Genomic DNA, 27,931 nt, shown 5'->3' with positions numbered 1-27,931 from the left:
AAATACATTCAATACAAACATAGTCTGTTATTTGTATAACCACGGTCATTCATTTCCCATAGCTGAAAGATGTCAACACACACGTTAGGGGTCAAATCGCGATCCATGGAAAACATTCAGCTTGTTGCAAGTCGTTTCCCACGAAACTCTGGCTGTTCGAAAATGTATTGTGCATCGTAATTTTGTACCCTCTGTACTGTACCGGCGGATCTGTACTGTACCGGCTCTGTAGATTGCATGCAGACAATGTGGGTTGTGTTCCCACCTTGATTTGAAGATGAAGCGTGTTAACTCAGAAGTCATTCATGCAACTGTTCTAGACTATCTCAAAAGACGAAATTACGTGGTAATTTTCCATAGCTTCAACCTCAAGCAAGACACTGTAGTCGTTAACTTTGTTAACCTCCCCATGTCACCGTACAGTTTGTACAAGTTGTAGCCTCACATATTGTAATGCTAGGACTTGGCCTTACTTTTGCGTTAGGCCAAGGATTAGGCTTGTTAAAAGCCTAGGGGTATGATAGTAATATGCCTACTGTTGCCTACTTAGAAAAGTAAGCTAGACCCAAAACTGTTAAGTTAACTTATTCAGTAAGTGTACATTCCGTATCATTGAACGTCTCATCATTTAGCCTAGGCCCTAGCCTAGATACAAATACAATTGCCATTTATGCTTAGGATCAGACCTAAGCTAAGTGACCAAATGTTGTCCAAGAAATCTGTGGACATGATATTGATGCTTACCCCACCCCCACCCTCCTTGTTGACATGCTAGTGGTGCATAACCCAAAGTGTATTGTCATCGTCAGCTAGCCTCTCATTGTGAGGGTGAGCTTGGATATATATATTTAAAAGAAAACTCAACAAGAAGATTATAATAATCTAGTAGAGCTTTTGAAAAGCATTTGCTGTTATGACATCATAGACCACCCACTGTGACCATTCCAGGATTGAGGGTTTAGCCAACAGGTTCATTCTACAGTAGGTTATGTATTTAAGCAACCATATCTCACGGTTAGGTTCAAACGGTTTGGAATATTTTCTTCTTCCTCGTCGTAAGTCTTCCATCCTCTGCCACAGGGATGTCCTTCTAGGTTTACATCAGGGTCGTTACCGTAGAGCCAATTAATATATGTACAGCATCAACCAAGTGGAGGCGAAGTATCTCAAATTAAGTTTCATCTGTACATGTTACTGTTCTTTCTTTATCTTTCAATATGATATCAGAATTTTGTGAACATCCCGTTCTTTAAAATTCTGCCAATCAATGATGTTTGTTTGTTCTGATTTGTTTCAAGCAGGACCAATCCACCGAGTCTTTTAGCAAGAAACACCTGAAGCTGACAGAGAGTTTACAAGAGTTTGCAATGAGGACTGTGATGCAGAGAGAGACGGGAGCAAGGAACCTCGTCTCCTGCGACAGCTGGTAAGCATCATCTCGGGACGATTGTCAACGTCTTAAGGCAGCATTTTGCGTCCTATTCTATGGTTTTTCTCAACCTCACTGATTCCTCGATGCCATAATGACACACATAACTAGCTTATCTATTCAAATCTTACTTCAAATGGTGGCATAAAAGTTGAAAAATTTACAACTTTCAACTTTGTTTTTCTCCAAGATATTTTCCTTGGGGATCCAAATAAAGCTCGCCCATAATATGAATATTTGAAAGCTACAAACGTCATTGGCCAATACGTAATACAACACCATGATTGATTTGTGTAGATGGCAGTTGTACCAGGGAGCTGTTAGAGTCCAGCTTGCTGGTTGTACCAAGTTACCAACTCAACGTTTTGAATCTATTTTTAGCAACGGCTCATAACTAAACCTGCATCTCTGATTGATTGAATTCAAACTAGTGGGTTGGGGGAACTGTGTGCGATTAATATTAAATGTGTTATTTGCCAGACAACACTTTTCTCATAAATGCAAATAGTCCTTAATTACTTGCCAATTACAGCTTTTGGCAGGGAAAAAACTTGGCTAATATCTTAGTTTGCTGTTTTGTAATTGATATCATTATGCAGTGTGTAAAAAACTTGATGGACTTGTCAAAAATATGGAAAACGGCGACAAAACACAAAGTGCTGCTTTAAGGCATGTGTTGAGTGTCACTGAAAGGAATTTGCAACGGTCTGCAAATTATGTAACAAAGACATCAAACAACACTGGGAATTTTTTTGTAATTTGATGGTTTTTTTGGTCTCTACAATGTTACCCAAAGAAATGCAAACCCTGCTTGACCTACAGAGAGCTGTATTTGACAAGCTGAGAATTGTATTACTGTATTTTGATGATTTTATAATTTACTCGATATTATATTTTATATAATATATAAATTGATGATATTTTTGGAGTCTACCATTACCCAAAGAACTTTAAACCTTGGTTGACCTCCAGTAAGTCATATTTGACATGAGCAGTCAACACACTCCATAGGGTTGTTATAGTGAGAAACTGGTTGAACTGTAGTGCTCACTTTCTTTGCTGGAGGCGCTAGTCACAGTATGTTACATATACCCTACCACCAGGGATCACTCCCCGATTTCATTTCGATACAACCCAGGGAAGCGGAAGGGAAGGGGATTTCATGAGAATTCTGTCGTTTATATACTGTATCCAACCTGTTTAAATGTTTGCAACAGAAGTTCTCTTGTGTTAGCAAATCTTTGTTAACTATTGTAAATTTTCATTCATATCTCATTTGTGTTGAAAATATCTTTTCTCTCCAGCAATGCCAGCCCAGGCGAATCCACCAGTCAGTTTGCTAATTTGGCAACGTTTGTCACCGGAGCTCTCCCAGAGTACAAGGTTAGGATTAATACTGTGTACCCTTGAAATTATATTTATTCTAGCAAATGTGTTCTTTTGGATTCTTTTTCTATAATAGTAATCAGCAGTTATTTTAATGACGCTTAAGCGACCACAAATGTGGGAGAAGCAAGCAAGGGCTTATGGATTACAACTTACAAGTTGGGTGGCTTCCCATTCAACATTTTTTAAACTCAAATTTGGAATCTTTTCAACTTAGAAAGTCATTTCAGATGGGAAAACCATAGGTTGCTCTTGGATGAAAAACCCACCTAACTATGATCTGGCAGGGTATCGAACCCAGAGGCTCCTGATTGCTAAGCCTCATTGCCTTTATCAACTCGGCAAAAGCCCGGGCTTATCATGATAAAGAAAGAGTTCCTTTTCGGAGGAAGAAACTTTATTGTTCAGTTTTTATGTAGAATCTTGGAAGGCTCTGAGTTTGGTCTCGTATAAGATACTATGGTTTCTGTAGACAAACATCTGCTAAGCATCTTTAAACTTGTAGAGCAATTTGACCATTATTGCAAGCATTTTGCGTAGCTATAGTGGATAAATTATTCCATGTCTGAGGTATTAAACAGGCTACTAGACCAACACTAGTAATGGTTTTGTTATTACCGGCTACTAGGCCAACACTAGTAATGGTTTTGTTATTACCGGCTACTAGACCGACACTAGTAACCGTTTTGTTATTACCAGCCACTAGGCCGACACTAGTAACGGTTTTGTTATTATCGGCTACTAGGCTGACACAAGTAATGGTTTTGTTATTTCCAGTTACTAGACCGACGCTAGTAACTGTTTTGTTACTACCGGCTACTATGTTGACACAAGTAATGGTTTTGTTATTTCGGGTTACTAGACCGACCCTAATGGTTTTGTTATAACCGGTTATTAGACCGACACTAGTAATGGTTGTGTTATTACCGGCTACTATGTCGACACTAGTAACGTTTTTGTTATTACCGGCTACTAGCCCGACACTAGTAACAGTTTGCTATTACCAGCTACTAGGACGACACTAGTAACGGTTTGTTAGTGAATGAATCTACGTTATGATATTTTGATTGATTGAATAGAAAGGGCATCCACAGCAAATGTTGAAGCAGAAAGACATTGGGTCATCTTGTGACATTAACATAATGGTAATTTGATAAATTCCACAGTACTTGGCACTTTTTGTTTAAAAAACAAAAAAGAATGGCACATCCCGCATATGCCATCACTCATCGGTCGTTTTCAAGCCCTGCATCAGATATTTTTGATCCTTAATTTATTTTTTACTTCCTCTCATCTTTAGAGCGACATAGAGCAGATCATCTCGCCGGTCTTTGTCCATCTTTTCCTGGAAATGATTTATAATGGCCACAAAGCAGAAGGTGAGAGTAATTTACCATCCCAATTTCCCAACCAGACTAACTACTCAAACTTTAGATCTATTGTTAAAGGACACTTATCTTAGCTATTGTAAAAGTATAATATAAATAATAAAAATAATATGATACATTCCCACCATCCCACAAAAAAAAATAAATATTGCTCACCAAGAAACTTGAGTATATATTGTGCGAAGTATCTTTGAAAAGTAACCATTTAAACATCTGCGGCTCATCAACGAAAGTGGCTGGACAACTTAGTCTAACACACAGACGATTAGGGTGTACCTCAGATGCAACACAACATGACTCAATAGGAAAGAGTAAGACTTTTATGATGTCAGATAAGTTGTTTACAATGCATTACAAATATACAAGTCCATTTCTCTTTGGTTGAGTATTTATTTTAGCTTTTGCATATGTATATTAGTTGTGTCTTGGTTGAATGAAATCTGTAATTAATGAAGTTAGGACATAGTTGTTTTAACTTCCATCGGCTGCACTCATATTGAGCAATACTTCTTACATTTTGCTATGGTTGGGCTGCATACTATTGATGGAATGCTGCAGGTACAGGTAACATCAGTGTCTCAACAGATCTCCTTAAACCTATTACAGTTTTATGTTGGTTTATAGTTATCTGGTATTTTTTCAATAATCCCAGAGCCATATAATATACAGTGTAAATTCTTGCCTTTGGGAAGTGATCTGTGTGGTTATACCCTTTCAGATGCCAGCAGCTCACAACTTTTATATCAACCGACTATTAAAATCCACTCCTAGTTTTTATTCCTTACATGTAATGTCAATCTCCTCTTCTCTTATATCATTTGGAAACCTTTCAATTATATTTTTCATTGTTGTTGTTGTCCCACGTGTGAATTCGGTTGGACTGACGTGTTTTGTTCCTTAAAAGGAGAATCCTTACATGACATCATGACATGACATTACAAAATTTTGTCAATTTCAAAGGCCGAAAGGTTGTTGGAAAAAGAGAGGTATTTTTAGTTTGTTGGATAGATCTACAACAGGAAATCAATGTCTGCGCGGGTCAGTCTTGAATGGAGATGGTTTGCTATGGCAAAATACAGTATCTAGACGAAGGATTGAGTGACACCCGGTCTAAACTTTTTGTGCGTTTTGTCCTTTTTTGGAAGAGGCTGGGAATTGTGGAAGCATGTAACCAACAGTTCCTGGCATGTGAAAGTTTGAAAAAATATGTTAAGTTTTCTAGAACACACATTCACAGAAGTTGTAGTACCTAGTATTCTAATCTATTCAAGTTTGCATCTCTAGGAATCAGGTGTGGAATTGTCATTATTAACTGTAGCTGGGTCGACTTACTGGCTGCTTAAACCTGCTTTGGACTTGATAAGAAAAAAAAATCATGTTAAACATTCCACCCCCCCCCCCTTAAATAAAACAAAAAAACAATTGCTCACAAAGAAACTTGATTACATATTGTTGGAAGTACTTAAAGTTGTTCTTGTAAACTTTGCCACTCTGCATTTGTTTTTTTTATTTCCTCCCTTATAATGGAGATTGAGTAGATCTATACATTGGGAAGTAAAGCAACCCATGTAACGCTCAAAAAACAAACTTCAATAAAAACTTCTGCAGTTGTCATGGAAGTAAAACAAACAAGTAGAAATGGTACGTCTCTTCACTTGGGTAGTTTTTGTATTCTCCCCTTTTGAGTGATTTGCATTTTATTAATTTTTGACCAAGTGGACAACAAGGATATGAAAGAAGGAACAATCAAAATTGTTCGTGTAAACTTTGCCACACTGAATATGATGTTGGATTCCCTTCCTTATTAACAAGCTCGAGTAAATATCGTAGGAAGTGAAACTACCCATGTCACCGTAGAGAAACGTCTTGAATTTATACTTCTGCATTTGTCGTGGAAGTGAAAAAGAAGGAGTAGAATTGACACGTCTTACACTCTGTAATTTTTTTTTATTCTTCCTCCTTCGAGTGATTTGCAATTTTCTTTTTCACATCCGAGTAGACGACAAGGAAATGAAAGAAGGAACAATCATTTTTGTTCTTGTAAACTTTGCCACACTCAATTTGATTTTTCGGTTACCTCCCAGTGATAAAGACTCAAATCATCCCATAGCAGGAAATGAGTTTACCAGATGTAAAGAGAAAAGATGGCATAGTCACAAAACCAGGAAACGATTAAGAAACTTAAGGTTCCTGGTACAAAGTTGCCATAGACGTCTTTTCTTGATGTTTGAATAGTGAAGTTTTAAGATCCATTTGTTGTTATAACTAAAGGGAGAGTAAGTATTAGAGAAAGTAAGTTTCCTCCTTATGGGGGGGGGGGGGCAATTGTCTACAACCTTCCCCTACACCCCTACCCTCCCCCCTTACCCCCTCACCTTACTCCTCTTCCCATGCCCTCTTGCACTCTTCTGCAACTGCTTCTAACAATTGATGAGGGGAAGGGAGGGGGGGGGGAAATGGGTAGGAGAAACTACACATTTGGCCATTCCTACCACAACATGGCCCTTTCCAATACTGGAGTATCTAGAACCCTTTTTCTTGTGAACTCCACAAACAACACTGTTAGAACATATTTCAGTGGGAAAACCTTTACATTGCAGTTACTTTCTGAAACCATTCACCCCTTTCCAGTTGTAAGCTGTTTCTGTGGACTCTACCACCGTCATGTTTAAAACCTGATCCAGTGGGAAAAACTTTATACGCATATCCTTGCTTACTTAAAACAAGATACCTATTCCACTCTTGAGTTTAGGTAAGATGGTTTTGGGTGTTGTTTTTTTTTATTACTATCTTTTCGTTTTTTCTTTATTTTTTTATAAATATTTTTTGTTAACCATTGATCAAAAAGATTTTCAAAGGTTCTTTTATTTTTCTACAGCTCACAGCTTTTACGGAAAGCATCAGGAACTGATCGAGTCACTGTCGTATAACAAGGACCTCCTGCAATGCCTGACGGAAGTGATGAGTTCTGTGGACATCCTCAATAACCCCCTCCTTATGACCTTTAGGTGAGAAACAGGGACTCAAACCTAAGCAAAGTAAGAGGAACATTTCCAAGGTCATTCAAGAAATTCTGAACTTGATTGCTTAGCAAAAGTACTTTAAAGGCATGAAGACTTACCCCAAACAGCGTGCCGCCATCTTTAAAAAGTTAACTTTCCATTGCTTGCAAGTGACGTTTTGTTCGTGTCGCTACAAAATGCAGACAGTAATGAAACGTGATACCCTTGTTATCTTTAGCTGGACCTGAGATGTCCATCTCTGTATCGTTTGTACACTGTGCTGTGGGTATTGACCACAGCTGTATGTACTGACTGTACACTAGTGTCTAATTACAGACGGTAGCAAGCTGTGTGTATTTTCTGGGATTGATGGTCGTGTCTAACACTTCTGTTACACCTCATTCGAAACTAGGTCAGATTATTGGCATTAGACGTTTCTATTTGCACGAGTCTTCACTCCCTTTAAGGGTCGTCTATTAAGGTGACTGGACTATTAAGTCTTAAACCACAGACCATTAGGTCAGTTCCTCAGATGCTACACAGTTAACGAGCAGTGTAAAGACACAAAGCTCTTGTTAACGATGTGGTACAACAAGTGATTGTGAATGTCATCCAAGCTTGCTCTGTTGTGAATATGAAGTTGAAAGGACACGTTTTGGTTGAGTTTTTAGAATAGATATAAAACACAATGGAATATCAGCTAACGTTTAGGCTTGCACTGAGGAACCACCATCATCATCATCATCATCAATTCATCCTCACCATCATCATCCATCCTCACCATCCTCGTCGTCGTCGTCGTCGTCGCCGTCGTCGTCGCCGCCGCCGTCGCCGTCGTAGTCGTCATCCACTATCATCATCATCATCATCATCCACTATCATCATCATCATCATCATCCACCATCACCACCATCACCATCACCACCATCATCATTATCACCATCACCACCATCATCATCATCATCATCATCACCATCACCACCACATCATCATCATCATCATCATCATCATCATCATCATCACCATCATCATCATCATCATCATCATCATCATCATCATCATCATCATCATCATCATCATCATCATCATCATCATCATCATCATCATCATCATCATCATCATCATCATCATCACCATCACCATCACCATCATCATCATCATCATCATCATCACCATCACCACCATCACCACCATCACCATCACCACCACCATCATCATCATCATCATCATCATCATCATCCACTATCATCATCATCGTCATCGTCATCACCATCATCACCATCATCATCATCATCATCATCATCATCATCATCATCATCATCATCATCATCATCATCATCATCATCATCATCATCATCATCATCATCATCATCATCATCATCACCATCATCATCATCACCATCATCATCATCCACTATCATCATCCACTATCATCATCATCATCCTTCATCATCCATCATTATAGTCTTAAAAGAGCATTTCAGAGAATTAGCATATATATTTTAAAGGTTAGCATCTTGCAAACCAGAACAGCTGTATAAACATTACAAGCATTCAATAGTTTCTCTTTCAATTGTGTTGGACTATATACATATAAGAAAAAACATTTCAGTGCTCTTGAATTTAGCCCATAAAACAGTATAATATACAGAGTATAATATACAGAGTATAATATACAGTTTAATATACAGAGTATAATAAACAGAGTATAATATACAGAGTATAGTATACAGAGTATAGTATACAGAGTATAGTATACAGAGTATAATATACAGAGTATAATATACAGAGTAAAAAGAAAAAAGTTTGATCAAGCTCCTATCCTCACCTCTTGTCCTGTTATGCAGAGAATAAATAAAACAAACAACAGAAAACTAGTGCTATGCCAAAATGTCTTAGTGCTGATCAATTGTTTTATCATTTCCTTATCAGATTTACTTTATGTTTTTGCTAGCTCATTTGATTTTGTTTTTGTTGATATGTTATGATATTAAGGAAAGGGAATTGTTTATTTCCTTTAATTTGCTGCATAGTATTTTTAACAGATATTTGTTATCTTTTCACTCGGTGTAAACTTGAAATTCCTCCTATAAGACATCGACCCTTTGCTCTGAGAGTAAACGGGACGTCCTTGACACGAGCCAGATAAAAAGTGCTTATTCTTATAATATCAGTATTTATCTTGCAGAGAATGTAAATTCAAAGTAGAAATTTCCCATGATGCCTTGCAGTACCTTCTACGTTACCTTCAGAGCCAAGATACCAGTCTGATCCTAAAAGTCCTGAATTTCCACATTCACATTGAAGGTAAATCCATACATAATACCACAGAGGTTATATCAAGCTATAATGCTATCAAGACTATATTTCCACATTGTATAGTCCTATACAATGGACAGTGTGTATCAATATTATTCATGCAATCACTAACATTCCTTAACCAAGACTGTTTTTCCACAATCACATTGAAGGTAAGTCCATACATAATACCACAGAGGTTATAGCAGGCTATATTAATGCTCTCAAGACTATATTTCTACATTTATAGTCCTATACCATGGACATTGTGTATCAATATTATTCATGCAATCACTAACATTCCTTAACCAAGACTGTTTTTCCACATTTACATTGAAGGTAAGTCCATACATAATACCACAGAGGTTATAGCAGGCTATATTAATGCTATCAAGACTGTATTTCCACATTCACATTGAAATTAAGTACATTTGTCATAGCACAGAGGTTAAAGCAGGCTATATTAATGCTATCAAGACTATATTTCCACATTGTATAGTCCTATACAATGGACATTGTGTATCAATATTATTCATGCAATCACTAACATTCCTTAACCAAGACTGTTTTTCCACAATCACATTGAAGGTAAGTCCATACATAATACCACAGAGGTTATATCAAGCTATATTAATGCTATCAAGACTGTATTTCCACATTCACATTGAAGGTAAGTCCATACATATACCACAGAGGTTATAGCAGGGCTATATTAATGCTATCAAGACTATATTTCTACATTGTATAGTCCTATACAATGGACAGTGTGTATCAGTATTATTCAAGCAATCACTAACATTCCTTAACCAAGACTGTTTTTCCACATTCACACTGAAGGTAAGTCCATACATAATACCACAGAGGTTATATCAAGCTTACTGATTAGTTTATTAGAATGACTATAAAGCATCAGAATTCTTGTCACTTTTAAGCATGATTAAAGTTTTACAGGGAAAGAACCCTTCTTTATCTGCCTGAGTATAAACAATGGTCAAGTCACATGTTATTGTCTATACAGTAGTTAAAGTTAAAGGCATGTCTTCATGCTTGCATTTCTCAGAGAGACCTTCAGAATCTAACAGACCGGCGAGCGGTGTTTATAAACAAGTATGGATTCGAGTTGACTTGATTTGCTTTCAACAAAATTTGTTCATTCTTTGCAAATGGTTTTATTCATGTGGGAAACAAAAAGTACCTCTCCATAATAATGTGATTGTGGGGAATCTATCAAAACCTGAAAGAAACAGATGTAGGCTGTAATGATAGGCTTTGGTGTATATTCTTTTATCATAGAAGGCAGACTAATTCGAGATTACACTGACCAGGTACATTAAACCTTCAAATGATAAAACTTTGCGATAGGAAAGAAAAATACTGCACAGAACAGGATTCAAACTTGAACCTCTGTCTTACTGGTCAGTGGTATGCAGTCTGTGCGAACCAGTCCTTAGTTGGTGCCGATGCTTATTAATAATTGTTTGTTGAGTGTTTGCCACAGTAGCTTACATATTTTGTTACCAGGGATAACATCTCAAGTATGTTTAAAACATTTCTCCTTATGGTTATGATAAAGACAACAGATAGTCATAGCTCTTAATTATGGAGAAACATTGGCCTTTTCTTCATGAAATCCGTTACTATTCAACATAGTATTTCATTTTCGCAGCATTTCCGATCTTCTGTGATGGGTTTTTCAATCACATATTCTTTTCAACAGTGTAATGTTTGCTTAGGTTTTGTTCAATTCTTCTTCTTGAATCAAATGAAGCTCCATTTTAATACTAAGAACTATAACTGGAACGACATCCTTCATTCTTTGTACGACAGTGAAAAATGGCGTCAGTTCCGCATCCGTACCGCGGGAAGAGAAAGAGAAGGGTAACAATGAGGGCGCCAATCATCATCACCATCCTCCAGGAGAGGTAGAGGATGCCTTCGAAGATTCGGCTCACCTGGAGCAGTACGCAGAGGAACTCAGGAAGACGCTGGAGGGAGTGAGAGACGGCGGGTCTGCAGCGCCCTCTATACTTCTGTATACTTTCCTGAACGCATATCAAGGGTACGGTGAACGTAATTATTTTAAGGAGACTCAAACTCAACCGTCGTCACGGTGCGATGGAATAAATGTCGCAAATGACTTCCCCAATCATCTAAGAAAAATCCCATATTCCATTTGGCGGGAGATGTCACAGGTTTATTGGATCCTTGACACACAAGGCTGGAGACTTGATCAAGTCTAAACATGATATCATCATGATAATAATATTTAATAATAATATTTGATTTTCATATAGCGCTTTACACCAGCAATCCTTGGATCACAAGTCCGACGCCTTAGCCAATTGGCCACCACGCTCTCATATCTCATTTACATATCAATTACAACAATATACATGATCATCATTTTCGGGGGGAGTTGGTCTTGAAAGTGATCTGTCCTATAAGCCAAAGATGATGATTTTCTGAGTTTTGTGGCTCCTTCAATTACACTAGAAGATATTCAAACCAAATTGGTTGCTCCCAGTAAGGTTTTTAACCATCTTTGTGGCTTGTAGCCCTCACCTCCTGCGGCCCTCTTCCACTTTTTTTTAAATATCATATTGATGGAAGGCTCTGTCTAGGAAGGATTGTTTAGTTTATAACCCCCTCACCTGTGTGAAGATGCACCTGTAAAGTTAAAGAAAATGGAAACACCTTTTGTTATATACTTTTAGACTGTACAGTGAGATTGAAAGCAGGCTTAAAATCAAAGGGAAACACAACAGGAACATCCATATCATTGAAATAGGGCAAGAACACTGATGGAGGTCAAAGGTCAAGGGAGGTCAAAATATGAATGTTTCAGTCATAATAATGAATATTTGTACAATAAAATTAAATCAAGATTAAATATCTGTTTTGTGGTCTGTATAGGTCACACAGTGTGGACAGGTTACTAGGCAAGGGTACATCAATAGCAGACCCTCCAAGCGAAACCTTGAAAACCTTTCAAAAGCATTTATTTAAAAAAACACTCTTTATTTTTCAAAAATACTCTTTAAAACCTTTAAGAACCTTTATTTTTATTTTAAGTTAACAACAAAATACTTTAAAGATTTAGTTTAGAGTAGGAATATTGTATTCAGTCATGCTAACCATTGGCCAATAAGTTTTTGTGGACAGCCAGGCATGATTCATGCAGTGTTACAAAACAGACTCACAAACAACAGTTATTAATGTAAGTCAGGTATTTTAAACAAGGGCCACAGATAATTATGTAAAAATGGGCATAGTTGGTGAGTATGTTACAAATTAACTTCATTTAGGAATTTAAACACCTGTAGTTGAAGCCTTTAAAAACCTTTTTTTCTTCATTCACAACCTTTTTAAAAACCTTTATTTTGTTGGAGCTGCTGGGAGGTCTGCAATAGGACAATTGACCTCCGACCTTAGGCCCTCTTCTGATGACATTTTCTCTATTTTTGTGGGTCTGTAGTTTGTCGTGCGCTAAACTCTCACCAAGGAAAGAGCTCCTGGTTGGCGGATACGAGGATTCCAGTCTACGTATGTGGAGCACCGGGGAAGAAAAACTGAGAGTGAGAAGGAAAGCAGTGGACGTGTCAAAGGTCTTCCTTTCTGGTGATTGCATAACTCCAGATGTAGAGGAAGCTACTGAGAGGTGAGTCCAACGAAAATAAATCACAAAAATAATCAAATCAAGTAATTTAAGTAAAAACGATGGTTGTTGAACCAGGTGACCATACATATTTCTTGTCGGTCTTGTTTCTGAGATGATAATTTTTTTTTTCCTGTGTGGTAAACGGAGGAGTTCACCTTGCATTCGTTAGCGATTGATGTTTTATAAGGCAATTTAGAACTCTGAAACAACCAAAATGGTATTGAAATGCATGTGTTGGCTGCAATTACAGGAGGTTCTTGTCACATATTTTTATTTTCTTCGTATCTAAGAAAATAGTATTTGACTGGTCATTACTTGTCTTTGCCCGTTATATAATAATAATCCTGTTTGAATTTCTTTTAATTTTTTGTTTTTTTTCAGCTCCCCATCAGAATGTCATGCCCTGAGAGGTCATTCAGGCCCAGTGTACGGCTGCTGTTATGTTCCTGGCTCTGATCTGCTCCTCTCCTGCTCTGAAGATACTACGAGTGAGTACTCCATGCTTTGTGGTGGCATGCAACCAGTGAGGGGAGGGGAGGGGAGGGTGGGGGAGGGTGGGGGTGCATCCATCACCATGCAAGATTACGTTGTGTGATGTGTCTTTATTTCAAAGTGCATCAGCATACACAACACTTCACTCTTCCTCTTCATGCTCCATCAAATTCCCTACCCCTTCTCCTTCTCAATCCTTTTTCCTTCCCTTCATGTTACCACTGCCTAGCCTCCTCTTCCTCTTCACCCCTTTGCCCCATGCACCCCGGCTCCCCTTATCCTTCTTCCCCTCCATCCCTCTGCATGCTTCATCCATCTGCCTCCTGTATCTGTCTGCTGCCTTCATCCCTCTGCACACTCCATCCCTCTTCCCCTCTTCATCCTTCTGCCCCCTCCCTCTCTCTTCCCCCTTTCATCCTATGCACTCTCTCCATCCCTGTGCTCTCTCCAGCCCTCTTGCCTCTCCATCCTTATGCCCCCCTCATCCCTCTGCTCCCTCTATCTCCCCTATCCATCCTCCCTCTTGATCTGCCCCTCTCTCTCTCTCACCTTCCCTCCTCCTCTCCCCTAAAAAAAAACTTGCAATTATGTGAAATAGTCCTCCCATCCTCCCTCTTGATCTCCCCCCTCCCTCTTCTTCCCTCCTCCCCTCCCCCTCAAAAGAAACCTTGCAATTATGTGAAAATAGTTCTCACAGTACCTCCCACCAAACTTCCACATGTTCATTAATTTCCATTTCGCTCACTCCGTATGCTCTCTGACATCCAGTACGAGGCTGGCGGCTGAGTTCTGCGACCAATGCAGCTATTTACAGAGGCCACAACTACCCAGTTTGGGACCTCGATGTCAGTCCCTCCAATTTCTTCTTTGCATCCGCATCCAAAGACGGCACGGCGAGGCTCTGGACCACCGAAAGGAACTTTCCACTCAGAGTTTACGCCGGACACATGATGGACGTAGATGTGAGTAGAGTCAAATTTGTACGATTTTTCGGGTAAAATATCACATTTTTTTCTCTTTTTTTGTCGTCATCAACGTAACGTTTTTTAATCGTCAACTTTCACGATACTATCTCTAGGCGGTTGTCTCAGTTTGGCTTAAATAATAATGTCATTTTGAAATTAATATTGGATGGAACGAGTCGAACCATTTACGGCAGGGTTAAGAGTCCTGTGCAATACCAACTTAGTTCCGTGCCCTTAATAATTTGTGTTGACTATTTAACAATTCCTACGAGATACCAGAATGATGCCGATGAGATTGCGAATGACCATCCAATTGTGTAAGAATGGTATCAGGTGACTATCACATGGTCAATTTGGTGGATAGTCATTGGCTCACTTTGGAAGTATGTCGTTAAGTACTCACTGTAGTAGCTATGACTGATAGATATAATTCTGTCAACGAGACCTGCTAAAGGTCCTACTAAATACTCTTAAGTGAAACTTTGCCTGAATCTGAGAACCCTACTGGATCTGTTCATTATCTTGTAGTACAGTGTAATAATTTGCTGGTAATTACAATCACAAGAAGTTAAGGTTGGATGGAAATGTTGGAAACTTACAATACACAAAACAATTTATTAATATATATATAACAATTTCTACATAAAACTTGACACATCTCGTAGAGTTTTACGGCACTTACCCGCGGATCTGTGTATGTTAGTTTGTGAGTTTACTATGTTCTTCTCTGTAGAAATCAAATCAACAAACAAAGAAATGATAATATATAGAATTCAGGAAGAAGTGTTCAGCTACAGTAAAATTGATGCTATTATAGGCGTCACCCCTTAATGGAAACTACCATTGATTTATGTCAATAAACATTTGAAAGGAGAACTCTTATTTATTATAGTGGACTGTTTCAAAGTTGTTGACTGTTTAAAGAGACAGCTCTGAATTTTCATGTTTTATACCTCAGCAGTGAATTTTTTACTTTGATTAAGTTGGGGGGGGGGGGCGGTACATGTGGACCCTGTCTTTGACATCCTTCCTCTGGCTGTTCAATACTCAGCTTTTCTTTACGGTGACATTTTCTTTAATTAAGTACCTTGTCAAAAAGGAAAAGCTACATCAGCTTCAAAATTCTTAATGAAGGCAGGTGATAAGTAACAATATCAGACAAATAACAGAAGTTATATCTGCAGACCACAGTGGTTGTAATCTGAAACTTTGAAGGACAAAAAGATCATTATCTATACACAAACCACCCCCCCTCCACCCCCCTCCTACAGCATTGGATTTTTGACAAGGTAGCGTATAGAGAGACCACAGTACCAGTGGTAGTGCCGATAGAATAAACATATTAGATCATTAAATTTCTCTTAGTTTAGACGAGTATAATTTGCTGGTGAGGATAATTGACTTTACGATTTGTTTTTTTAGCCGTAGTTTATGGTCCTATGAAAAATATACATCTGTCTTGGTTCTGGGAGGCAGAACTTTATATCGACACTAAGGCAGCCACATGTATGCTTGTTTTGTAAAAGCCGTATCACTTGTAACTTAATACACTTCACAGTGTCAGGTGGGTATCCAGTGATCAATTTTGGCTCGTATCAGATTTGTTAAAGCAGTTAGAAGACAATTCAGATGGGAAACCCATAAATTCACTTTTGGATCAACAAACCACCTTTCAAACTCACATATGAACCTCCCAGATGCTAAGTTTTGTTTTCGTCTAAATGCCACTGCTTTTATTCACTGGACATTGTCATTGTCAAGACAAACCAGATATTTTCAGCTCAAATTGCCCTGATAATGTTACTCGCTCTTTTCTTGCCAGAAATACTCATTAAAAACTCTACCAAGTTTTTAACTATTCATATATTTTTCATATAAAACTGCTATTAAAATGAGGTTTTCACCTTGTTGTTCAGAAATACTACAGTATATACTTTCACTACATGTGGCAATGTGTGTCATCAGATTGCTGATAGTGTAACAGGACACATACAGCAGTTGTTGACATCTTTCTTTCTTTTGTGTCCGGTTCTGCAGTGCGTCAAGTTTCATCCCAACTGTAAATACATGGCGACGGGATCGAACGATAAATCTATACGACTCTGGGACATCAACGAAGCCAAGTCCGTCCGCTTGTTCACCGGTCACAGGGTGAGTATATCTCACCCGTTATGCAATAAGGTTAATGCTGGTGGGTCTTCATGTTTGCCCACTTGAAATATTCACTGGTGTGGGGGAATATAATCACCCGCTATGTACTAAGGTCAATGCTGGTGGGTCTTCATGTTTGCCCACTTAAAATATTCACTGGTGTAGGTGGAATAGATCACCCGCTATGCACTAATGTTAATGCTGGTGGGTCTTCATGTTTGCCCACTTGAAATATTCACTGGTGAGGGGGAGTGAATAACCCGCTATGCACTATGGTTAATGCTGGTGGGTCTTAAAGGTATTCCTGTTGACATGTTCACCTGCAAGGGATAATCCGTTACCCACAGTGTGAGTGAACAATTTAAGGCTTGGGGTCTGTGAGGGCAATGGATTTTACGAGGTGTCTGCGGAAAGTATTGGGGACTGTAACTGCCGAACTGGTCTGTCAGTATTGTACTGACCTATAAGCTTTCTTATATGAGTCATTGGACTTGTATGCCACATACAACTTGAATACATTACCCACAATGCACTAAGTCAATGTTGTTGTCAACACGTGTGTCATGGGCTAGGCAGAATGCAACAAAACATTAGATTTCCCTTCCCTGAAACTACAAAAATTTTGCACTTTTTATAAGCACTTTTCAAATGAATAATATCTGTCTATCATACAAAGTAAATATTCTCAAAAAATAATTAGTGTGTAAAGTTCCAAAAAATAATAAGAGTGTAAAGTTCCATGGCTGTGAGTAAGGTACAAGCCAGTGTTTTAGCAACTATGATAGTTTATTAATATATTACAGTGCAACCTTAATATGTCGATTCTCGTTCCATCCTTTCTTGCAGAGCACAGTTGTTTCGCTAGCCTTCTCCCCGGACGGAAATTTCCTGGCATCTGCAGGTATAGAAAATGCGTCAAAAATAGCTATTAAATTGTGGAAGCTAATTTTGTTTTTGTTATTGAGGGACCGTGTCAAGAGTAGAATGCTAATGAGGGCTGCAGCATCTTGCAGCCACATTTCACAAGAACATAATATTTTGAGCTCTCCAATTTCACGCAACAGGCATTCACTGTCGATGAGATAATATCTATAAACTTGATATCTATGCAGCCTTGCTGCAGGGGATTTTACAGCTGCCTGCAGCCTTTCATTTTGAAACAAGATAGCGCATTGCTTTTGGTCTTCTTCATACTACAGCCTTTAGGCTTTGATCTCTACTTTTCATAAAGTCCTACTTTTGTGGCATTATTTCTGATATTCATCGTGAGACACACCATTGGTGTGGTTGAGCTTGGTTCCAATAAGAGCCTCATTTTTTAATCAATGAATGCTTTCACTCGGTATGGATTTCCTGTCATTGGACCTTAAACCATGCTTTCTGTTTGATATTACTGTCATCTGTTTGTGTTTCTTAGCAAGTTTCTTTTGACAGCAATTTCTGAACCTTCAATCCTGCGTTTCCTTGTTTAAACACTTTGTTTTAAGTTTGACCACCTGATGTTTTGTTCAGAGGATTTCAAAACCTCCAGGTGTCTTGTTTAAATGGTGATGAAGTTTAAGATACATTGTTAACAGTTTTCTCTGTCTTTGTTATTACATCGTGATAATTTAGAGAACCGCCTACTGTAGTTTCATAAACAAAAGTTGTCTCTGTATTCATTAGCATCTGTTTAATTAGCTTCATTTATTTAAATATTTATTTAAATATGTAGGGGAAGACAGAAGAATCAAGCTGTGGGATCTGGGATCAGGAAGTATGGTGAAAGAGTTCAGAGGTCACGGAGATACTGTCTATAGTCTCTGCTTCAGCCCTGATGGTAGCTTGCTAGCTTCAGGTGAGACAATATGGTAGATTGATGGTGTAGATTAGTGACACCATGGTGTAGTAGGTGTTCACAGGTCATGGAGGTAACCTTCACAGGGTCTCTACAGAACCTCTCTCTCATCAAGGCCAGCTCCAGCTAGTAGGACAATATTACTGATAGGTGGTGTAGTATTAATTAGAATAATGTTTAACATTTTGTAATTGTAAAATGGTGTCACATAGATATTGTCTATACCCTCTGCTTCAGTCTCAGTGGTAGCTTGTAAACTTCAAGTGAGACACTATCCAAATGGGGGTTATAGGGAGAGCTGGGAAAGGGTTGGGTAGGACAATTGAACACTTTTTCTGAAAAGGAAATTTGTGGGTAAGGAGAGTTTTATTGTTTAAACATAATAAAAAATATAAAAGTAGGTGTAAAGGTTTTGATTTTTGTTTTAAAAAGAATGTCAGCCCTTATGCTTCAGACAATGATTAAAATAGTATATATGCATTGAGGCTGTCACCTGACTTAAGTTTTGCTTCCGAACTGTGCTTTTCATTTCCTGTCTGAAGGGACAACAGTTTGATCATTAAATCAAGCATTTAACAAAGCTGTTTATTAATTCACAGTCATTGTGGGGAAAATTCCATTAAAATGTCAAGTTTATTTTGATCATTTAATAATAATAATAAATCACATTTATATAGCGCTTATTACAGCGTTTCAAAGTGCTTTACAAAGTAGGAATCAGATGAAGGAAACCAAGGAAAAAAGGAAACAAGGAATCAAACAGAAATGTTTTGAGTTGTCTCTTGAAAATACAAAGGGAGGGAGAGTCACGAACATGAATTGATAGTGCGATTAATACTCCAGTGGTTCGGTAAAATTACTATAAACCAACGACAGATTGTAAAAAAGATGCCTTTAGCGTAAAATTTCAGCTTTAAAGCATCGCTGGATCGGTAGTACCACTTTAACTTTTGTAATGATGGCAGATTGCTGTAATATTTGTTCTGCAGATGTTTTAAGTACACAGATGAGGAATATCGTGTGTTTTTGTTTTAACAGCTGTCACAAAGGTTTGTCCTAGTTGTATGAAAGCCAAATACCTTACAGTTGGTTTTTGTAGCATATTGTTTTATAAAAACACAATGCTAAGCATGTTTGCCATTCAGATTTGGCACATGGGAAAGGGGGAAAAAAAATGAAAATTGAGAAAAAAAACGAGTGATAGATCATGTGTTCATTTTGTTCTTTCTGCCAGCTGGTGTAGAAGTTAATTTTCAACATTTTTGGGTCCATTCATCAAATTCAGCCAAAATAATGTTCGTTGTGTGATTGGAAAGATTAATTGATCCAATAATATCTTTAGTTTTTAAATACTTGTCTCTCAGCGGAATGATTCATCAAGTCTCTGTAGACACTTAGATGATGTCTTTCTTTGAGTAAGCTAAATAAAAATTTCCCTGTTCTTTTTGGCCTAACATAACAGACCTCAATGGTACCCAAGAAAGTTTGTGCAGGGATTCAGAGGTGGGGGAGGGGAAAGAGTGGTATTGTCAAGAAGTTGGTCATTGTAGGGACAAGAACATCAAGCTGTTAATTGTGGGGGGGGGGGGGAGGGGTCAGGGGCTATTATGTCATGTTTAAATACTTGTCTCTCAGTGGAATTATTCATCAAGTTTTTGTTATCTCAATACATTACATGTATAGAGATATTGTAACAGTAAGTGGGACTCTCTCTTCTCTTAACAATTTTTCAGCGTCTTCATATAAAGTTCTTTTTCTCTGGAATTTTCAGAGCAAGCATATATCATACAGGCCAATAAAAGTTACTATTTTTTATTCGAGAATTTTATCTCATTCTATGACTTTTTCACCGATTTATGTCCAAATCGGGCCAATTTGGACCGAAATACAGTTTAAACAACCCATTTTTGCACACGCTCCAAACTTATGTTTTATGAAAGAGAATAGAATAGAATTGTCTGTCAACAGTGGTATCGTCTAAGATAGGGTCCTATGTATTATATATTTTATTAACATTTTAAACTTTCATTTGTTGTTTACAGGTAGGTATTAATAAGAATTTTATTAGCTGTATATGACATTTAATGGCTTTTATTTGCTTTATTTGATGTTTAAATGATTTTTCTTTCTTAAAACAATACTGAGCTGCCGCCCCTACTTTTAGTAAAAAGGTCCGTTTTTGATGATTAAGCCCCGCCCCCAAGTCTGTTTTGTAGCAGATTGGCTATGACTCATGGCATCTACATGTTAGATATACGAAAATGGCTACCCTCGCGACCAATTGTCTGTACTGTAGTTAGGTACGCCAGGTGTAGTGTATTGCATGCTAATTACATATACAAATTCTGTACTGCTGAATTCTACGTAGTGCATTTAATTTATATTAGGCCTTCGTTTTTGTAACATCAATTTAAGGATAGTACTGGTGTTCAGGTAGCTTTTCAGAGCAAGGGCCATGATAAGTTTGTTTGATTGCCCTTCATGTATTTTGTATAATTACGTATACACATTCTTGTATTTCTGAAGGCTACTTACTGTAGGCCTAGTGCATTTAAAAAAATATATATAGGCCTAGGCCCCCTAGGCCTATTAGGCTTTCAGTGATAGCCACATTAGCATTGTACTGGTGTTCAGACAGCTTTTCCTAGGAAGGACCAGGGTAAGTTTGTTGATGGGTACGTATAAAAGAGGAGCCGGCCATAGCATCACAACTTTTATAAGACTATAAAAATTGTATAAGGTTATGTTTTATTTATAAGGATATAAGATGTATAAGGTTATAAGAAGTATGCTTAGCTTTCTTTTGAACCTGTAATGTTTGAGATCAAATGTACAAAGAATTAAAATAAAATAACAAAATGGAGAGGAACTGAGGTGGCTATTAGGGGAGGAGGAGGCCACCCATCACTTGCATATAAAAACTTGTAATCTTCTTTTACATTATTTTTTCCAAGTCATAAATCCATGAAATCTTCATGTAAGAAAAATTGAGATGGAAAAACGTGGGTTGTTTTGATATCTAGAAGTGGACACAGTTTTGATGGTAGTCACCACTACAGTCTACAGTAACATACAGTAGGTCAATAGGCCTAGCTCTCAAGGCAGGCATCAAGAATATGGTCGAGTTGTTGGCCTCTTCTAATTTGGCCGTTGTCATTGACGTCAAACTATATGACCAAAAAGTCCAACAGAGACTGACCCAAGATGAAGGATACCACATAAAAAACAAGTTCTTAAATATTCTATGACATTACTAAACCTTGCAACGTCGTTCTTTCGACTAACAGGCTAATGAGCGCTAAAGGCAAGACTAGCAGGATAAAGTGTAACCTGCAGAGACTATTCGTGGCAAAGTAGCAAAATGCAAGTTATATATTTGTTGTACCATGATTGATATTGATAATTGTAGAGACAGAGCAAAGATTTGAAATTAGGAATCAAAATTAAAACTTCCAGTATTGAGATACTGCGTCATTGATGCTCTTGTATAAATTTAGATTCACAGATGCTTGACCCCTCTAATATTCTTTGAGTGAACTAAATAAAATATCCCCCTTCTTTTGGCCTAACATAACATACCTCATAGTACCCAGGAAAGTTTTTGCAGGAATTCAGAGGGGTTGGGGAAGGGAAAGGGTGGTATTGATCAAGAAGCTGGTCATTGTAGGGACAAGAATTTCAAGCAGTTAATTGTGGGGGGAGGGGGGGGCGAGGGTCGGAGGTCAGGTGCTATTGAATATTTAGAGTTTGAAGTTGTGGCAGAAATTGAAGTGGCCAGGTGAAGGAATTGGGAGGGGGAGGGAGGGGGAAAAGGTAGTGTTGATCATTTTTTGCTGGTCATTGCAGGTACAAGAACTTTAAGCTGTGATTTAATGGGTGGGGGAGGGAGGGTTCAATTACTGGAATATTGAAAAGTACAGTTTTGTTGGTGAAAAGTTAATTAAGGAAGTGTATGGATGGGTAAGGGATCAAGAGATGATTTGTGTTCTTAGTAATTGTAATTATTATTGTTATTGATAATTATTCAATTATTGTCAATTTGCTATTGTTCAATCTAAGCAAATCAAATTCTGTGTTCTTTTCAAATTGTTTTACAATGTCAGTGAGTTTTACTCTCTTGATTTTTTATCAATTGGATTCAATTTTTTTGGATGGTGCAAGAAATATTTATCAGTTTACAAATTTCTGGTCTATCTTTGTTTTTTGCAAACTCTCCAGGTGGCATTGACAACTCTATACGAATTTGGGACGCTAGGAAAAACTTTGCCAAGCCGTAAGTAACCAAGTTTGATGATTTTTAAGAACTATTTCGGTTGCAATCTGTCAGATGACAGCAAAAGCCAGCCAATCGGAGTCTTTTAATTGAGAAGAAACACTTTCAAATCAAGGCTAGTAGTTGGGATGGTCACCAAGTGGAAATATTTTGAGTGTTTTGAGAGTTGATTCACTGTATTAATAAACAGAACTGGCTCGTTCAAATACGACACGAGTCATAGACTACTGCAGCCAGGTTTCTTTTTAATTTTTAATTTTCTTTTCTATAAATTTGATGTGTTTTGATATTTATTTGAGTACTTGTGACTTTCTCATCGCTCTTGTTCATATTATTCTTGCAAATTTTGTTTGTCCCAACCACCTCCCCCTCCTCTCTCCACTATTCACCTTCCTGTCTACCAGTAAATATCGTAAATGAGTTGTTATGACCAGGTTTGATGGATGTACGTGTTCCTTTCATGCCACCACCCCCTCTCTTTCCAACCCACCCTTCCCCACCCCCCCTTTTGCCATGAGTGCTTTTCTTGATTCTTTTTCATCTTAAATGAGATAAAAATTTCTTCTTCTTTCACTCTTGATGATCAGGTCAGAAGGTCAGAGCAGCGCAACATCTCAGGAGTTGGTGAAGCAGTTCTCAACCAAGTCCGTTCACATACACAGCCTCCAGTTCATTAAGTCTAACCTTCTCACCGCGGTCGGTGGAACCACCCACAACTAGATGAAAATAACGAATCCACCGTGGCTCTAGGTGACACCTCAAACCAATCTGAGGCAGGCTGGCAGTGAGTGCCGCAGGGCATCCCCAGGGGCCAAGTGGAATTATGTATATATGTAAAGAGAAAGATATTTCATTACGATCTTCCCTGGCCTGTAGCAAATACCACCCTAGTCCCATTTTTGGCCAAAAACAGGAGAGATTGAATATCTACCCGAGTTTGGTAATGCTAGCCATATTAAACGCTCCTCTACACAAATTCATGATTAAGCACAGTGTATTAACTCAGTGGTCAAGCCAAACTTGTCTTCACACACAGGAAAGTAGTGGTGGCCATTAGAGCACTTGTGTTTACAATCATATTGTGGCTGGTCAATTAATTAGGTCCACTCATGGATGAATCCTAATGGCAGTTTTTGGGGTAGTTTATACTATGAAGTAACAAATTATTAATGCTCGAGTGAATTTGAGGGCTGTTTTCCTATAGGTAGGCTTGACTGTCATGTTGGAATATTCTCTAAGCTTCAGAGGCCCATAGAAAAGCATTTGTTGGTGTTAAGGGCCAGAGAAAAGCATTTGGTGGTGTTATGGGCCAGAGAAAAGCATTTGTTGGTGTTAAGGGCCAGAGAAAAGCAATTGTTGATGTTATGGGCCAGAGAAAGGCATTTGTTGGTGTTAAGGGCCAGAGAAAAGCATTTGATGGTGTTAAGGGCCAAAGAGAACAAAAAAATCTTACAAAATACTTTGATTTGAGCGATGTTCACCAGCCTAACAACTGAAGGGCACATATTTAGATTAGTGCGAGAATTTGGGACCTTCTTTGTTGCCGGCTGGATTGAGATCTTTCACTGGCTGGGTTTTTTCCTCGGGTTACCCATGGTGAATTCCCATACTAGGGTATCTTGACTTGTAATGGAACAGTTGTGCTGAGACATCTGGGTAAGGACGTGTCCAATTGGGTAAGAGATTGACAGTAGGCAAAATTAATTTTTTCCACCAACAAGAATTATTTATTGTATCTGTTATTGGCAATCTTATGCTGGCTTTACTTATTGTAAGCTGGGCCTTCTAGAGCTCAGAGAAGTGTCATGCCTGTGGTTAATGCACTATTGAGTGTTGTTGTAGCTAAATCTATTGATTCTTTATGGCATGACTGAGAAACACAGTTGGCTGAGTGGTGCTTCTTATTACGAGACCGTGTCGCACGAGTGAAATGTTTTACTTAGTACATATTGAGGTTTGTTTCTAGCAGGTACATACTCTCGACCTGTAATAGCTGGTGAGCATTACAAAACCCAGAATAGCAAAACACTGAGGAACTAGTCTTTTACTCCATGTAGCACCAGGGAGAGCGGTAATGGAACTGTTACCTTGGTGTAAGAGGTAAATCCATAATAAAGTGTTGGTAACCAAAGAGGATGAATATTATGTATACAAGTATTATTATTATGATATGTATACAAATATTATGTACTTAAAACTGTGCCCACACCTACTGTCCTAACATTCCTAAGAATATCAGAATTGTAATAATTTGTTTTCATGATCCATTTACTTGTTGAAACAAAAGACAGAAATGTACAACATTCATTGTTAAACTCTTCTCTTTTATGTCATTTATTTCTTTCTCCATTTTAATTTTTTCTTTATATTAATTTCAACAATTTTTTGGTGTTTGGTGCTGTTGTGCAACGATTATTGAGTGCCACATGAAAACTTGCACACCAGAAATGAAGATAAAAGTACATTTTGAAGTAATCAATATCATTAGTCTACCTTAATACTAATCAAGATCATTAATCATTATCATTTATCTATATCACTAATCAATATCACTAATCAATATCATTAATCAATATCATTAGTCAACCTTGATACTAATCAATAATCAATATCATTAATTAATATCATTAACCAATATCATTAGTCAACCGGAATACTAATCAATATCATTAATCAATATCATTAATCAATACTGTAATACACTCATGAGGTCAGTTACCAGTATCATTAGCTTGTAATGGTATCATATTATATTATGAGGGATATCACATACTTCAGTTACCTTAACATCCATAGGTAATCCAGACCAATGTTTATTATAGTAAATATTAAGTGATCTTAATATCTCATACAATTTCACTAATGACACAAGTGACAGCTGCGCAGTGTTGGTACCATTTGATGTTATGATAAGAGGTCTCAAACTTGAGTAACCTAAAAGATCAGTTACCTGAGCCTTAGAAGTGATGTTACCTCAAGAGTTGAAGAGGGAGCTGGGGGGGGGGGGGTAGGGCACAAAAGATTACCTTTTTAAAAATTTGTATGGTTACTAAATGATACAGAGACCTGGCAACAAGAGAAAAAAGGAATGCTTCATAATTTTTTACAAGATAAACAACAACTTCTCAAAGGCTACTCTAGCTACATCCATGGAGGAATGTTCTATCTTCTTCTTCCACATACACAGAGAAATTTCAAACATTCACTTTCTCTTAAACTTAAACGCATTAATCCCATATACACCATAAGTACCTAATGCAGATTGCTATAAAAACACACATTTCAATAATAACATCAAAAGTACCACAGATTGAACAAGAGTAAATGACAGATCGATACAAAATCTAACCACGAAAAAAAAAAAAATTGGCAAGTCCAAATATGGGAGTTTGAAAGGGGCGGGGGGCTACAGATGGGAAGGGGAGAGTAAGGGGGAGGGGTGTATACACCATTGACTGCTGACTGTGTAAAAATAATGCTACTCTATTAAATGTGAGTATGAAGCTACTTCAACATTCAGACTGCTACTGACAAGATTTTGATTAACAGATTAGCTAAGACCGTACATAGAGATCATCTGAAAACTTTAAAAAACATGGCATAACTTCACTGTAAAATATAAACTGTACTGGAGAATTCACTAACGTCGCAGCTTTTAGAATCCACTAGTATCTGTAAACGAACTCAAAACAGTCTTTTTTTTCTTTTCTTTTTGCTTGTTTTTTGCTTACTCAACATGAGAGTTTATTAAACTTTTGAAAATTAATGAAAGGAAACTAAAAGTTCACCTGGGAAACTAAATAATTGAGTTGAGACACCTTTAGAAATGACCAAAACTTTTTGCTGAAAAAAAAAATTAATAATAGTCTACACAAAGACCAAAATTCTTCTTTGAAAATCATATATTTTATATGCAAGGCATTAACTCAATTTTTTTCAAGTCTTGTCAGTTTCAAACTAAGTTTTAAAAATAAGGCTGATTTATTATTCTTTTTTCTTGTTTTTAATCATAAATTCTTGATAATAATGCACTTAATAGTAAGAAGAGGGCAGTAGACAAGCTGTAACTAAAAACAACAAGGTGAACTGACAATGCTTTGAAATAATGCAAAAGTTGATTCTTTTTTAATTTAATTAAGAATCAAAATTCCTTTTTTTTTTCTCCAGATAAAGATATTAATTATACATTTAACATTAAGCAACAGGAATGATCGGCTCCATTTTAAACTACGAAGAAACATTTCACATTTAAATAGTTTAATCTCAAAACAGGAACAGAATAAATAATATTTAACATATACAAGTTTGTCCATTGAAGTGGAATTGAACCCTCTCGTCCAGTAAGAGTAACTGAAAAGTTGAAGTTACACTATTCTAACATTTGATTCTAGACCAATGAAATAATTTTTTAAGCTTATCAGGCTGAGTTTATAAAACTATGTCAACTTTGTAGAACTACAAGCTCCCCCTGCCCCCCCCCCCCCTCCTCGCTTTCTAATCAAACCAACAAGTCACCTAGATTTTTAGAACTTCAAAAGTATAAAAATGTTTGATATGATTTTTGACAAATTGTGACACAAAAATTAGGAAGTTCCAAATAGAATAAAATAAACAAAAAAAAAACAACCAACAACAAAAACACACACTGTTTTGATAGGAATGTCTTTTGAAGGCATTTTATCTTTAAACAGATGTATGTGTTCAACAAGATAGGGACTTGTACACCGAAGAAGCTAAATGTAAGTACTTGAAAATCAGAAGAATCTAATTTGGTGCTGTTAATTCAACCAAATTGATATAATTGATGAAGAAATCTGACTTTACGGGCGCAATAAACATTAAAAGTATGAACCTGAAAGCCAAGTTGGGAATTTGTTTGCATTGCTAATACCACTTTAAACTGTGCTCTCTTATCATGCTTCAGAGCACTTGTACTGACAGTTTGAACAGTTCCTAATATTTATCTGATTCTAATGCTAATACCACTCTATTCTGTCCTCTCATATCATCCTCCCCATCTAGGTTAACCTCATCCAAAATGCTACATTTTTT

The 27,931-nt window shown here is 37.4% G+C and overlaps 1 protein-coding gene across 2 annotated transcripts; it reads left to right on the top strand.

Annotated features, from left to right (window-relative positions):
- Positions 1 to 173: 173 nt before the first annotated feature.
- On the top strand, positions 174 to 27,518 carry LOC139954954 (TAF5-like RNA polymerase II p300/CBP-associated factor-associated factor 65 kDa subunit 5L). 2 transcript variants are annotated; one of them, XM_071954978.1, is made up of 15 exons: positions 174 to 346; positions 1,299 to 1,426; positions 2,734 to 2,812; positions 4,116 to 4,194; positions 7,082 to 7,211; positions 9,394 to 9,512; positions 11,331 to 11,562; positions 12,979 to 13,161; positions 13,543 to 13,649; positions 14,422 to 14,615; positions 16,656 to 16,769; positions 17,616 to 17,670; positions 18,484 to 18,606; positions 22,825 to 22,879; positions 23,467 to 27,518. In XM_071954978.1, the coding sequence occupies exons 1-15, from the start codon at positions 278 to 280 to the stop codon at positions 23,597 to 23,599; spliced, it is 1,800 nt and encodes a 599-aa protein (XP_071811079.1). In that variant the 5' UTR covers positions 174 to 277; the 3' UTR covers positions 23,600 to 27,518. The 2 variants fall into 2 exon arrangements, with proteins under 2 accessions (XP_071811079.1, XP_071811080.1); XM_071954979.1 differs by having other exon boundaries at positions 175 to 346; positions 1,302 to 1,426.
- Positions 27,519 to 27,931: the final 413 nt, after the last annotated feature.

The sequence above is a fragment of the Apostichopus japonicus genome, chromosome 17, assembly GCF_037975245.1.
Source record: "Apostichopus japonicus isolate 1M-3 chromosome 17, ASM3797524v1, whole genome shotgun sequence".
Classification (NCBI taxonomy): domain Eukaryota; kingdom Metazoa; phylum Echinodermata; class Holothuroidea; order Aspidochirotida; family Stichopodidae; genus Apostichopus; species Apostichopus japonicus.
This window is presented reverse-complemented; position numbering and strand designations above follow the sequence as displayed.